This window comes from Peromyscus californicus, unplaced genomic scaffold (assembly GCF_007827085.1).
Source record: "Peromyscus californicus insignis strain IS unplaced genomic scaffold, ASM782708v3 Scaffold_4__1_contigs__length_199733344, whole genome shotgun sequence".
Taxonomy (NCBI): domain Eukaryota; kingdom Metazoa; phylum Chordata; class Mammalia; order Rodentia; family Cricetidae; genus Peromyscus; species Peromyscus californicus.
Window position 1 is genome coordinate 183,908,968 of NW_026294562.1, and position 13,240 is coordinate 183,922,207.

Consider the following 13,240-nt stretch of genomic DNA (forward strand, 5'->3'; position numbering starts at 1 on the left):
AGGGGCCGGACAGCCCGGAGACCTAGGATAGAACCAAACAAGACTGGCAAGAAAGAAAAAAGTCAATGAAACGATTCCTAATTATGTTCTGCTATACTAATAGATCGGTACCTAGCCCAATAGTCATCAGAGAGGCTTCCTCCAACAAGGATAGGAGCTGATGCAGAGACCCCCCGGCCAACACTAGGCAGAGCCAGGGGAACCCCACAGAAGAGGAGGACGAAGGATTGTAGGAGCCAGGGTTGTAGAGGACCCCACAAAAAATGGCCCACAGAATCAACTAAGCAGGGCTCACAGGGGCTCACAGAGACTGAATCGACAAACACGGACCCTGTATGGGTCTGAGATAGGTCCTCTGCATATATATTATGGCTGTGTAGCTTGGTCTTCTTGTGGAACTCCCAGCATCGGCAGTGAGGGATGTTTCTGGCTCTTATTTGGGACCCTTTCCTCCTACTGAGTTGCCTTTTCTGGCCTTGATATGAGGGTTTGAGCCTAATCTTATTGTATATTGTATATTGTTATGCCATGTTTGGTGCATATCACTGGGAGGCCTGCTTTTTTTTTTTTTTTTTTTTTTTTTTTTTTTTTTTTTTTAGGGAAATGGAGGAGGAGAGGATCTGGGGGAGGTGGTGAGAGGGACTGGAAGGAATGGAGGGAGGGGAAACTATGGTCAGGATGTAATGTATGAGAGAAGAATAAATAAAAAAAAAAAGAAAAAAAAAAAAAAGAAAAGGGAGCGGGGATTTACCAGCTGGGTGGTGGTGACGCACGCCTTTAATCCCAGCCCTTGGGAGGCAGAGGCAGGTGGATCTCTGAGTTCGAGGCCAGCCTGGTCTGCAGAGAGTCCCAGGACAGCCAGAGCTACACAGAGAAACCCTGTCTTGAAAAACCAAAAGAATAAATAAGGGTGGTGCAGAGATTGTGGGACTGGCCAACAAATGACTGGTCTAGCCTAAGACCCATGCCAAGAGAGTAAGTCCACCCCTGACACTGCCTGGAGCTCCAGTACCCAGAGGCTGGATGACCCAGAGACCTAGGATAGAACCAAACAGTACTGGAAAAAAAAACCATGTTAACCTAATGATGCCTAACAATACTCTGCTGTACTCATAGATTGATGCCTAGCCCAGTTGTCACCAGAGAGACTTCATCCAGCAACTGATGGAAACAGAGACAGAGACCCACAGCCAAACATTAGGCAAAGCTCTGGGAATCCTGTGGAAGAGGGGAAAGAAGGAGTGTAGGAGCCAGAGAGGTCAAGGACACCACAAGAAAACCCACAGAACCAACTAGCCTGGGCTCATAGGAACTCACAGAGTCTGAACCAACAACCAGGGAGCCTGCATGGGACTGACCTAAGCCCTCTGCACATATGTGACAGCTGTGTAGCTAAGTCTTCTTGTGGGACTCTGTGCAGTGGGAGCAGGGGCTGTCTCTGACTCTTTTTGCTGGCTTTTGGGACCCTGTTCCTCCTACAGGGTTGCCTTGTCCAGCCTCAATAGGAAGGGGGTGCTTAGTCTTATTGCAACTTGATATGCCATGTTTTGTTGATATCCATGGGAGACCTATCCTTTTCTGAATAGAGATGGAGGAGGAGTGGATGGTGGGGGCAGGGGGAGGTGGGGATAGGGCTAGAAGGAGAGGAGGGAGGGCATGCTGTGAAAAAGAATTTCAAAAGAATGAATGAATAAATAAATAAATAAATAAAAAGTAAATAAAAAGGGATTATACATTTGGCTTAAGCCATATGGTTTGAGTAGTCCAACCATGGCTGCCTTCATGCTGAAGAGGCTGAGTGAGAACTCAGCAGCTGTCTGGTCTGAGACTGGATGACCCAGTTGTCCCAATCTGGTGTTGAAGGCTGTGAGGATTCCTAGAGAGCTACTGGTCTCCAGTATACACCGCGGGGCTGAAGAAATCGATGTCGATGCAGGAACGCAGCAGCGACCGAGTAGATGAACTCGCCAACAAGACCCAAAAGCAAGCAGGCAAGAAACGGAAGCCTTTCCTGCTGTGGGATGTTCTGTATGGCAAATGTGTTGCTAATTAGTCAATAAATAAAGCACTGATTGGCCATTGGCTAGGCAGGAAGTGTAGGCGGGACAAGGAGGAGAATAAAGCTGGGAAGTGGAAGACTGAGTCAGAGAGACACTGCCAGCCGCCATGATGAGAAACAGCATGTGAAGATGCTGGTAAGCCACGAGCCATGTGGCAAGGTGTAGATTTATAGAAATGGATTAATTTAAGCTGTAAGAACAGTTAGCAAGAAGCCTGCCACGGCCATACAGTTTGTAAGCAATATAAGTCTCTGTGTTTGCTTGGTCGGGTCTGACGGCTGTGGGACTGGCGGGTGAGAGAGATTTGTCCTGACTGTGGGCCAGGCAGGAAAACTCAAGCTACACTTTCCCCTCGTGCCTCCTTGTGTCTGCACTGCCACTGTAAGGTGTTTCCCACATGGAGGTGTGTCCTCCCACTCCGGTTAATGTCATCAAGGAACCCTCGCAGACATTCTCAGAGTCAGCCTTAATCTAGATAATTCCTCGAAGGTGTGCCTCCCCCCCCCAACCCCCGGAGGCTTTACCTCCATTGAGTCCAATTCTAGTCAAGTGGACAACCAAGGTTTGCCATCACAGGGGACAAACGATGGCTTTTCCAGAGTCTCAGGTAAGGTGTGCAAGGCTTGGAAGAGCTGAGGACACACTGTCCGAAATCCTGTCTCCATCCACTGTGGGATTCAAACCATCCCAGCTCATGTGTGGCTCATTCTGACAGAGATGCTTTCACTCAATCCTCCCTCTTGAGGGGGTATATAATTTTGTGGGTATCCAGCAGGGGTCTCAAAACCCAGGAAGGGTCTCACCACCATCCAACGTGCCTGTGTGGCAGTAACTGGTACTGGATGGTCAGGAGCGGGAGGCATCTCTCTTCTGAGCATGTGCAGGATGTCACCCCTCACATCCTGTCTGCATCCCTCATGTGCACTGCGCATGCTCCGGCAACACGGCCTCTTGGCCAGGCCCTGGGGAGGCAGGAGAAGAATTAGAGCATCTAGAAGACTGTGGGCACAGCCAATGACTGTCCTGGAAAGTGGCTGAGCACCATTTATGAAAACATTAATGAAGAGGCTGAGGAAAGCTCAATGATAAAGTGCTGGCCTCACAAGGCAAGGAGCTGAGTTGATCCCTATAACTCAACAATAAAAAAATATAACAGCTAGGGGTGGTAGCATGTGCTTGTAATTCCAGTGCCAGGGAGGAAGAGGCAGGAAGGGTCCTCCAGGCTCACTAGCCAGCCAGTCTAACCTGCTTTGTGTGCCTGTCACCCCAGTGCTGGGAGGATGCTTTCAGAGATAGCCAGAACCCCGACCTCACTACCCAGGCAGGCTAGCCAGTCAGTGAATACTGGGTTCATCGAGAAACGAGCTCAAAGATAAGGTAGCGATCGACAAAGATACCTGCTGTCTGCTGTTGGCCTCCACATGCAATATACACACACTCATTAACAAGGCTGGTGCTGGTGGCGTACGCCTTTAATCCCAGCTGAGGTGGTGTTCTGTATACACACACACACACACACACACACACACACACACACACATACACACATACACACACATATACACACACATACACACATACACACATACACACACATACACATACACATACATATACACACATACACATACACACATATACATATACACACATACACACATACACATACACACATATACATACACACACACACACACACACACACACACACACACACACACGAGTACACCTGCACATATGCTTAAATATGGACACTAAGGCCACTTTCAACAAGTCCACCACAATAGCTGTCCTTCATTGGATGCCTTTCTAAGGCATAGGCACTTATCTCTAGATTTTTTTTTTTTTTGGTTTTTCGAGACAGGATTTCTTTGTGTAGCTTTGGAGCCTGTCCTGGAACTCACTCTGTAGCCCAGGCTGGCCTCGAACTCACAGAGATCCACCTGCCTCTGCCTCCCGAGTGCTGGGATTAAAGGTGTGCACCACCACCGCCCGGCTTATGTCTGGATCTTTTTGTCTGCACTCACTAGGGACCTGTACTGTGCTTTCTCCTGAGTTCTCAGGAGCAATGTCAGCGGTGCTAGACTCTTGCTTCCAGAACCACATCAGCACCGAGGACAGCACCGGGGAGGCTTGACTACCAAGGAAGGCTTAGGTCTGGGCAGTCTTGGTGTCTGCAGCCTTGAAAGGTCTCTTCCTTATGATCCACTGTGTTCCCAGCTGCCAGGGGGACACTCAGTGAGGGCTATGTCGGGTGGAGAACTGAGATGGTAAGGGTGTTCGATCACAGATGTCTGTTAGGTTACCCGTTTCAGAGCGTAGCGAATTCCAGGTTAGAATGGCCATCCCCACCACTCGGATCTGAGGGCTTCCACATCCTACCCACATCTGGGCAGGTACCTCCTCCAGCATACGCAGGCAGATCCCTGTTCCCAGCACACTGAGGCCAGCCGACTGTCAGGAGGCTCCCAGCCCCAGGCTTCCTTCCCATGGTGCCGGCGGCTTCCTTCTCCAGTTAGTGCGGAGCTAAGAGAGTCTGGTTTCCACGCAGGAGTCAAGCAGGCTGCTGTCATTTCTGGGGTCTTTCGATCCTGGCTCCTCGTGGATATGTCTAGATAGAAAAAAACGCCAGCTGGATCAGGTGGAGGGGTAAGCCTTGGAAAGGAGTAAGAATGAGGCAGGTGAGTCAGGACTGCCTTACTAGTGTGAGATCATAGGAGATCTAACCCCAGAGCGGCATCACAGGGAGGGGGAAGTGGTCCATGAGTTTGCAGGGAAAAAGTATATGGACCCCAAGTGCAGATTAGGTGACCTTTCCTGAGTCTGCAGACTCCAAGGGTGGACAGGTGTTTCTATCCGGAAGATGTTCCCTCTCTGATGAAAGGGAGGGAGCAATGGATAGATAGTGTTAACAACAAAGGCAGTGAGAGATTTACTTAAATTCCAACTGTGGGCCTGGAGAGATGGCTCAGTGACTGGTTGCTTGCTTCGCAAGGTTGAGGATCAGGGTTTGATCTCCAGAATTCATATACAAAAAGCCCAGCTCCATGATGCTTGTAAGCCCAGTGCTGAGGAGGTGGACACCGTTAAATCCCTGGGGCTGACTGGGGAGCCAGTCCAGTCTAATCAGTGAGTTCTAGGCCAATGAGAGACCCTGTCTCAAAAATCAGGATTGGTGGTTCCCGAGGTATGACACCAAGATTTTCCCTCTGGCCTCTATACAAATATGTGCACACACATACATGTAAATAACACACACACACACACACACACACACACACACACACACACACACACACACACATTGGGACTTAAGTGTAGGCAGAGTAAAATTAGCAGAGGAAGCTGGTGATATGGTCAGAGGATAGATCCAAACAGAGCCTGAGGTCATTTGTATATTCAGTCAACCAACATCTACTGAGAAACTGTATGTTTTGGTGAGCCTTCTGTGTTGCGGGTCTGTGGTCCCAGATAATCGGGAAGCCTAGGTAGGGAATGACACGTTTTAGGACGGCCTGGGCAGCTTAATGAGAGTGCCTCAGAAGGTTAAAAGAGGGCCAGCAAGATGACTCCATGCATAAAGGCACTTGCTGCCAAGCCTAATGATGATCTGAATTCAGTCCTCTGAACCCACATGGTAGAAGGTGAGAACTGACTGCCCCAAGTGGTCCTCTGATGTCCACACATGTACTATAGCATGCTTGCATGCATGTAAACACACAATGAAGAAGTAAATATAAGCTGGGCAGTGGTAGCACACTCTCTTAATCCCAGCACTCAGGAGGCAGAGGCAGGTGGATTTCTGAGTTCAAGGTCAGCCTGGTCTACAGAGCAAGTTCTAAGATAGCCAGGGCTACATAGAGAAATCCTGTCTCAACTCCCCCAACTCCCGAAAAAAAAATTAAAATAAAACAGTTAAAGGTAAAAAAAAAAAAAAGAGTCGGATGTGGTGTAACCACTGCATTTGAGAGGTAGAGGCAAGAGGATCAGGAGTTCAAGGCTAGCTTTGACTGTAACGAGTCTTTCTCTGTCCTGCCAGCCAGCTCCCAAATAATGACATAGAGACTTATTAATTATGAAAGCTCAGCCTTAGTTGAGGCCTGTCCCACTAGCTCTTATAACTTAAATTAACCCATTTATATTAATCTATGTTTTGCCCTGTGGCTTTTTACCTTATCTCTATACCTGCTTCCTCCATGAGTCTTGCTTATTAGGATGTGTGGCCTTGTTGGAGGAAGTGTGTCACTGTGGGGGCGGACTTTGAGATCTCTTTTTCTCAAGCTTCCCTCAGTGTGACAGTCAGTTGACTTCCTGCTGCCTTCTGGTCAAGATGTAGCCAGTACCACATCTGCCTGTACACTGCCATGCTCCCTGTCGTGATGATAATGGCCTGAATCCCTGAATGTGTAAGCTGCCACCTTAACTAAATGTTTTCTTTGTAAGAGTTGCTGTGGTCATGGTGTCTCTTTCAGCAATAGTAAACTCTAACTAAGACATGGGGGGCATGTGATGGTTTGAACCAGAATGGCCCCCAGAGACTCATATGTTTGAATGGCTGGTCCCCAGCCAGTGAACTGTATGGGAAGGATTAGGAGATGTGTTTTGTTGGAGGGGGTGTTGTTAGTTTTATGTGGCACTGTTTACCCTGCAAGGAAAAGTCAAGGGGCACACCAAAACTTGTTGTAAGAGTTCATTAGAAGGGAGGGACAGGAAAGGGTGTGCTCAGGCCTGTTGGAGAGACATGTGTGGAAGAGGGGGGAGGGTACAAGGGATCCGCTATTAATGGACTCCCCCGCGCATGTGCATATGGGCCTATGTAGCTACACCACACATGTGCATAGATTATGTGACCACACAGCACACGTATTATATAGGACTTACGGACTAGTTGGAAATGACTAGGTGTCTTGCCAGCGCCTGCTTGGTCATGAGGGAGTGGCGAAAATTCCTATCAGGTGTGTCATTCGGGGTGGGCTTTGAGATTTTAGAAGCCGGGGTCATTCCCAGTTAGCTCTCTGCCTCACGGTTGTTGATCAGGATGTAAGCTCTCAGCTACTACTCCATTGCCATGCCTGCCTGCTGCCATTGCTCCTCACCACGATGGTCATGGACTCACCCTCTGTAAGGTAAGCCCCAATAAACTCCTTCTTCTCTAGGTTGCCTTGGCCATGGCGTCTTGTCACAGCAATAGAAAACTAACTAAAGCAGGGTAGAAGGATTAGGAATTCAAGGCCACTCTCAGCCTCATAGTGAGCTTGAGGTCAGCCTGAATATGTGAGTCAAAAACCAAACTGGAGTCTGTGGCGGTGGCGCACACCTTTAATCCCAGCACTCGGGAGGCAGGGGCAGTTGGATCTCTGAGTTCCAGGCCAGCCTGGGCTACAGAGCGAGTTCCAGGACAGCCAGGGAAGGCTACCCAGAGAAACCCTGTCTTGAAAAAACAAATGAACAAACAGCAACAACCCAAACAAACAAAAACCTGAACTGGGATAGGGTTGTCTCTCTGTGGTACTGTGTTTGACTAACATGAGAGGTCCTGGGGTCAGCTCCAGTACCAGAAAAACAAAAGAGAATGCTGTATAAATCTCTGTCTGTAAACTGCAGTCCCCCAAGTCTCGTGGCAGCACTCCTCTGTTCCCTGGGCTTACTCTTTGGGATGGATGGAACATCCTCCCCTCTCACCTTCTGTGGTGGTTTGAATAGGTATGGCCCGCCTAGACTCCTGTGTTTGAGTGCTTGATCCATAGGGAGTGGCACTATTAGGAGGTGTGGCCTTGTTAGAAGTGTGTCACTGCCGGGGTGGGGGTGGTGGGGGTGGACTTGGATGTCTCCTATACTCAAGCGAGGCCTAGTGTGGCATTCCCTTCTGCTGCCTGTGGATCCAGATGTAGGACTCTCAGCTCCTTCTCCAGCACCCTGTCTGCCTGGACACTGCCATGTCCTCCCATGATGATAATGGACTAAACCTCTGAACTGTAAGCACGCCCCAATTAAATGCTTTCCTTTATAAGAGTTGCTGTGGTCACGGTGTCTCTTGACAGCAATAAAACCCTAACTGAGGCACGTCCCCCCCACCCAAATCCTCTTACTATAGATTGGCACGGCCAAAATGTCATGCCCACTACATTATGAGCATACCCCTTCACTGACATGCACAGGACCTAAGGAAAAGAAACACACGGGGCTTCTATCCCAGTCAAGGGGTAGCCTCAGCTACAGTCTCCTTTGTTTATCTGTTGTGATTAGGATGTGAAATGTCCTCGTAGGATCCAGTGTTTGAACTCTTTTTTTTTTTTTTTTTTTTTGTTTTTTTGTTTTTTTTTAGGAAAGGGTTCCTCTGTATAGCCCTAACTCTCCTGGAACTCACTCTGTAGACTAGGCTGGCCTCCAACTCACAGAGATCACCTGCCTCTGTCTCTTGAGTGCTGGGATTAAAGGTGTGGGCCACCACTGCCTGGCCAGTGTTTGAACTCTTGATCCCAACAATTAGTACTGTTGGGGGACCTTCAGGAGGCAATGCCTACTTGGCTACCTGGGTGAAGTGGGTTGCTGGAAGGCCAGCCTTGAGGGTCAGACTAAATCTGGGTCCAACGTCCTGATCTCAGATATGTGAATAAGTCAGACTACAACCTCCCACTGCCATGCCTCCCTGGGGATGGTCTGTGCCTTCTCCAGTCATGAGCCCAAAAGACCTTCTTAAACTGTTTCTGTTGGGTATTTTAGCCACTTGTAGAAAAAAATTAATAATACAGTGCATCTCCCTTCCCCAACCAGGCTTAGCTGGACCTAAAAATAATTTTATTTATTTATATTTTACATGAGTGCTCTGCATGTATATCTACATTCCAGAAGAGGGCATCAGATCTCATTACAGATGGTTGTGAGCCACCATGAGGCTTCTGGGAATTGAACTCAGGACCTCTGGAAGAACAGCCAGTGCTCTTAACCCCTGAGCCATCTCTCCAGCCCCACGGTGACCTTTTAAATGAAATTATTTTTTATTTTATGTGTATGGATATTTCTCCTGCATGTATGTCTGTGCAGCACATGCGTGTGGTGCCCACAGAGTTCAGAAGAGGGAATTAGATCCCCTGGAACTGGAGTTACAGATGGTTGTGAGCTTCCATGTGGGTGCTGGGAAGAGAACCTGGGTCCTCTGCAAGAGCAACAAGTATTTTTAACCCCCGAGACATCTTTCCAGACCCCAATAGTGACCTTTTGTGTCCCCTGAGGGTTAATATTGAATCAGAGCCAGGGTCTATAATTCCTCTTTTCTGAATCTTCCAGGACACTGAGAGTTGGCCTCTAGCAGAAGCAAAGTGGAAGGCTCACTGCTTAGGCTTTGATTGGCATCAGGAAGTGTCCCCTGAAGGGAACATGTTCCCAGATGGAAGCATCCATATCTGGAACTTGCTGGGAGCTGGAAACTGGCGCTGTGAGCCTGTGTGAGTGGTTGTGTTGGTACCTCACACTGATCTTTTTTCCAGATATAGACTGTTGAGGTAGAAGCCCAACCTAGGCTCCATTTCTCCCTCTCCAGACCCCACCCCTGAGAAAGCCTGCCAAGCTGCGGCTCCTCCCTCTGAGATGCTTGAGACCACGCCTACAGGGTATTTAAGACCCGGCTCATAGACTGGCCTCGTAGTTTCTCCTCCCCTGAGACCCCCCGGGGAAAGCTTTGCTCAGATTAAAACCTTGAATTTGGCCTGATCGATTTATTGCATTGGTGGAGAAACCCACTGTCAGGGTACGAGAACCTTTCACACTGAGATGCCACTCCCTTCAGTTGTTCTCAGACACCTGCCATCGAGAGACAGTGGTGTGTGTTTGTATGTAGGCTGGTGTTATTTGAGATGGCCTCCCACTATAGCCCAGGCTACCCTTCATCTCACAGTGATCCTTCTATCTTAGCCTCCCTACTTCTGGGGTGACCAACCGGAATCACCACGCCTGATGAGAACCACCAATCCGGTGAGAACTGGTTTACCTCAGCACCATGACGGCTTGGCTGCTTCCACACTCTCTGCTGTGGTCACGGCCGAACCCTCCGACACTGTAAGCCCCAAATACACTCTTGGATAAGTGGCCTTGGTCATGGTGTCTCCTCACAGCAATAGAAAAGTAACCTTGCATTCCCTTCCGTGACAGGGTATGGGTGGGAGTGGGCATGTGGGTGTGCGTGGGAGTGTGTTCTGTTCTGAAGGGTCAAGGAAGAAAAGGCAGATGCAACATGTCTTATTTAATAAATGTTTATTTTTTTATTTTTTAATTTTTTTCCAGAGCTGAGGACTGAACCCAGGGCCTTGTGCTTGCTAGGCAAGCGCTCTACCACTGAGCTAAATCCCTAACCCTAACATGTCTTATTTAAGATGTGCCCCTGCATGGCATGCACATGCTCCCTGAGTCATCCAGAAGCCAGGTGGATGTAGACAACTCTAGGGAAGGGGTGTGTGTGTGTGTGTGTGTGTGTGTGTGTGTGTGTGTGTGTGTAGCCTAGCATATCCAAACCCCAGACCCCTGGTATGATTTCTGCAGTACTGCAGCAAGTGTTTAGTATCTTTAAGTACCTAGATAGGGCTTTACCCACTAGCTATCTCAGTGGGTAAAGTCTTAGATCTCCAGCTGGCATCTCCACCTGAGGTGGGCAAGAAGAGACACAAGGATCCTGGGAGCTCACTGGCCAGCCTGTTTAGCCAATCAGTGAGCTCCGGCCAGGTTCAGTGAGAGACCCTGTCTCAAAAAATAAGGGGGAGAGGACTAGAGGAAGACACCCGGTGTTGACCTTTGCCCTCTATCCTTGTGTTCATGGGCATGTGCGTCATTATACACATGCATACTAAACACCTGCCACGTTCCTAGGGAGTGAGAAAAGGTTTTTTTGAGACAAGGTTCAGGCTGTCCTTAAACTCACGTCCTCCGGCTTCAGGCTCTCAAGGGGTGAGATGACATTGTGGGCTGCGATGTGATGTAATAGCTAACGTGCCTTCTTTAATTTTTGCGGCAGGTCCTCAGCATGTAGCCCTGGCTGGCCTGGGGCTGGCTATGTGCACCAGGCTGGTCTCACCTGCCTCTGCCTCTGGAATGCTAGGATTAAGGGCATGTGCCACCATATCTGGTCCTCCTTTTTTTCCTTAGACAGATCTCTCTCTGTATATAGTCGAGGTTGGCCTTCAACTCATACTGTGTAGATCAGGCTGACCTCAGACAGGGTTTCTGCCTCTCAAGGGTTGGGATTACAGGTGTGTACCACCACAGCCACTTTGCAGTGAAAGTTTTCAACCGGATCCTTCCCCCAAAGTAACAAAGCTAGAAGTTCCTATAGTTCTAATGGTGGGAAATTCGGGAATGCCCTGAGAGGTTCAGATAACTATCCTCACATCCTAGGAGAAGTAGCAGAGAGGTGAGTTGGGATGGGGTAGGGGTAAGGTGGGAGGGGATTTGGGATGGGGTGGGGGTGAGGTGGGAGGGGATTTGGGATGGGGTGGGGGTGAGGTGGGAGGGGAGCTGAGATGGGGTAGGGGTGAGGTGAAAGGGATGGGGTAGGGGCGAGGTGGGAGGGGATTTGGGATGAAGTAGGGGTGAGGTGGGAGGGGATTTGGGATGAAGTAGGGGTGAGGTGGGAGGGGATTTGAGGTGGGGTAGGGGTGAGGTGGGAAGGGAGTTGGGATTGGGTAGGGGTCAGGTGGGAGGGGATTTGGGATGGGGGAGGGGGGAGGGGGAGGGGATTTGAGATGAGGTAGGGGTGAGGTGTGAGGGGATTTGGGGTGGGATAGGGATGAGGTGGGAGGGGAGTTTCGATGGGGTAGAGGTGAGGTGGGGGTGGGAAGAGAAGCCTGTCCTGGAGGTCAAAGTGCAGCACTTGCATTATGACCCCCTTGAGCCTTGCTTCCTCCTCTGACTCAGGAACACTGTCAGGCTGCGATGTTTTCGGGATGGGGCAATAAACCTAGTTCTCTCCCCACCCTTCCCCTTTGTAACTCTGCTCCATAAAGGGGAGGTTGTGGGAAATGATGAAAAGGTCAAACATTTATAGTGACCCAATATGTCAGAGCAGATGACATCACCCAAGATGGTCCCGAGCACCGTCACTTCCTGCTTTTCACATTTTCCAAGACTGTGTCTTCCAGTGCTGGAGAGGGTGAGCTTCTAAGACAGAGTTAGAAAAACAGTGTACACGCCTGTCAACAGTGGTATCTGGAGGACGTCAGTCAGGTGCACACGATCTTCTAATATGTAACGAGTTCAAATCCATCCTGGGCTACCTGAGACGCTGTCCCAACAAATAAAATAGCCAGGTGTGGTGTAGCATGCCTTCATCCTCAGCACTCTGGGGAGAAAACACTGAAGTAGAGCCCAGTGTGGAATTCTGAGAGTTCAAGGCCTGATCTACATAGCAAATTCCTGACCAGACAGACCTACATAGTGGGACTCTGCCTCAAAAAATAAATACAATAAAAATTGTACCAGCGAATGGAATTCAGTTGGTGGTCTGCTTGCACAGTATGCACAAGGCCCTGGGTTTGATCTCTAGAGCTGCATAAGCCAGAAATCCTGGTGGAGGCTTATAATCCCAGCTCTCTGGAGGTAGAGGTGGGAATCGCAGATCAGGAGTTGAAGGTCAAGGGGAGTTTGAAGCCAGCCTGGGGTATATAAGCAGGGTCCTAAGTAGCCCAGGCTGGTCTCTCTCTCTGACTCTTGGTCTTCCTCAATGCTGGCATGACTCCTCAATTACAGGTGTGATTACACACCTCACTTTGATATGAAACATACCATCCTCCCGCCTCAGCTTCTAGGGCGCAGTAACAAGTACGCAACGCCACACCCTTTGTGGTGAGATTTCCCAGTCACCATCCCTCTAACTCTTCATGGCTTGTTTACAGGTGGCTGTGACCATTTTTTCATAGAGGAGAATTCTGAGTCACCATGGATTGAAGTCACCTTTTCAGGTCACAGAAAGGTCCTGTGACAAGGGAGATATGCAAATGTGAATAGACTGCCAGGATGGGTTACAATCCAGGGGCTGCCTGGTGTGGACTGCTTCTGAGCCAAAGCTGGGGGCGGGCGGGGGTGGGGGAGAGACAGGAGTGAGACCTGCTGGGGGGGTGCAGTGGGAGGGTACTCCTGTGGTGGAGACAGACTATACAAAGGCCAGGGCATGAGGAACATGCAGGGGCTCACCT

At 49.4% G+C, this 13,240-nt stretch overlaps 1 protein-coding gene across 1 annotated transcript in view; it reads left to right on the plus strand.

Moving 5' to 3' along the window:
• Ppp6r1 (protein phosphatase 6 regulatory subunit 1) overlaps positions 1–1,180 on the plus strand; it is a 31,293-nt gene extending 30,113 nt beyond the window's left edge. Inside the window, exon 23 of the mRNA XM_052712018.1 lies at positions 1,117–1,180. Within this exon, the coding sequence (XP_052567978.1) occupies positions 1,117–1,165 (49 nt within the window). The 3' untranslated portion in view covers positions 1,166–1,180. The remainder of the gene's footprint in view (positions 1–1,116) is intronic.
• The last annotated feature ends 12,060 nt before the right edge of the window (positions 1,181–13,240 follow it).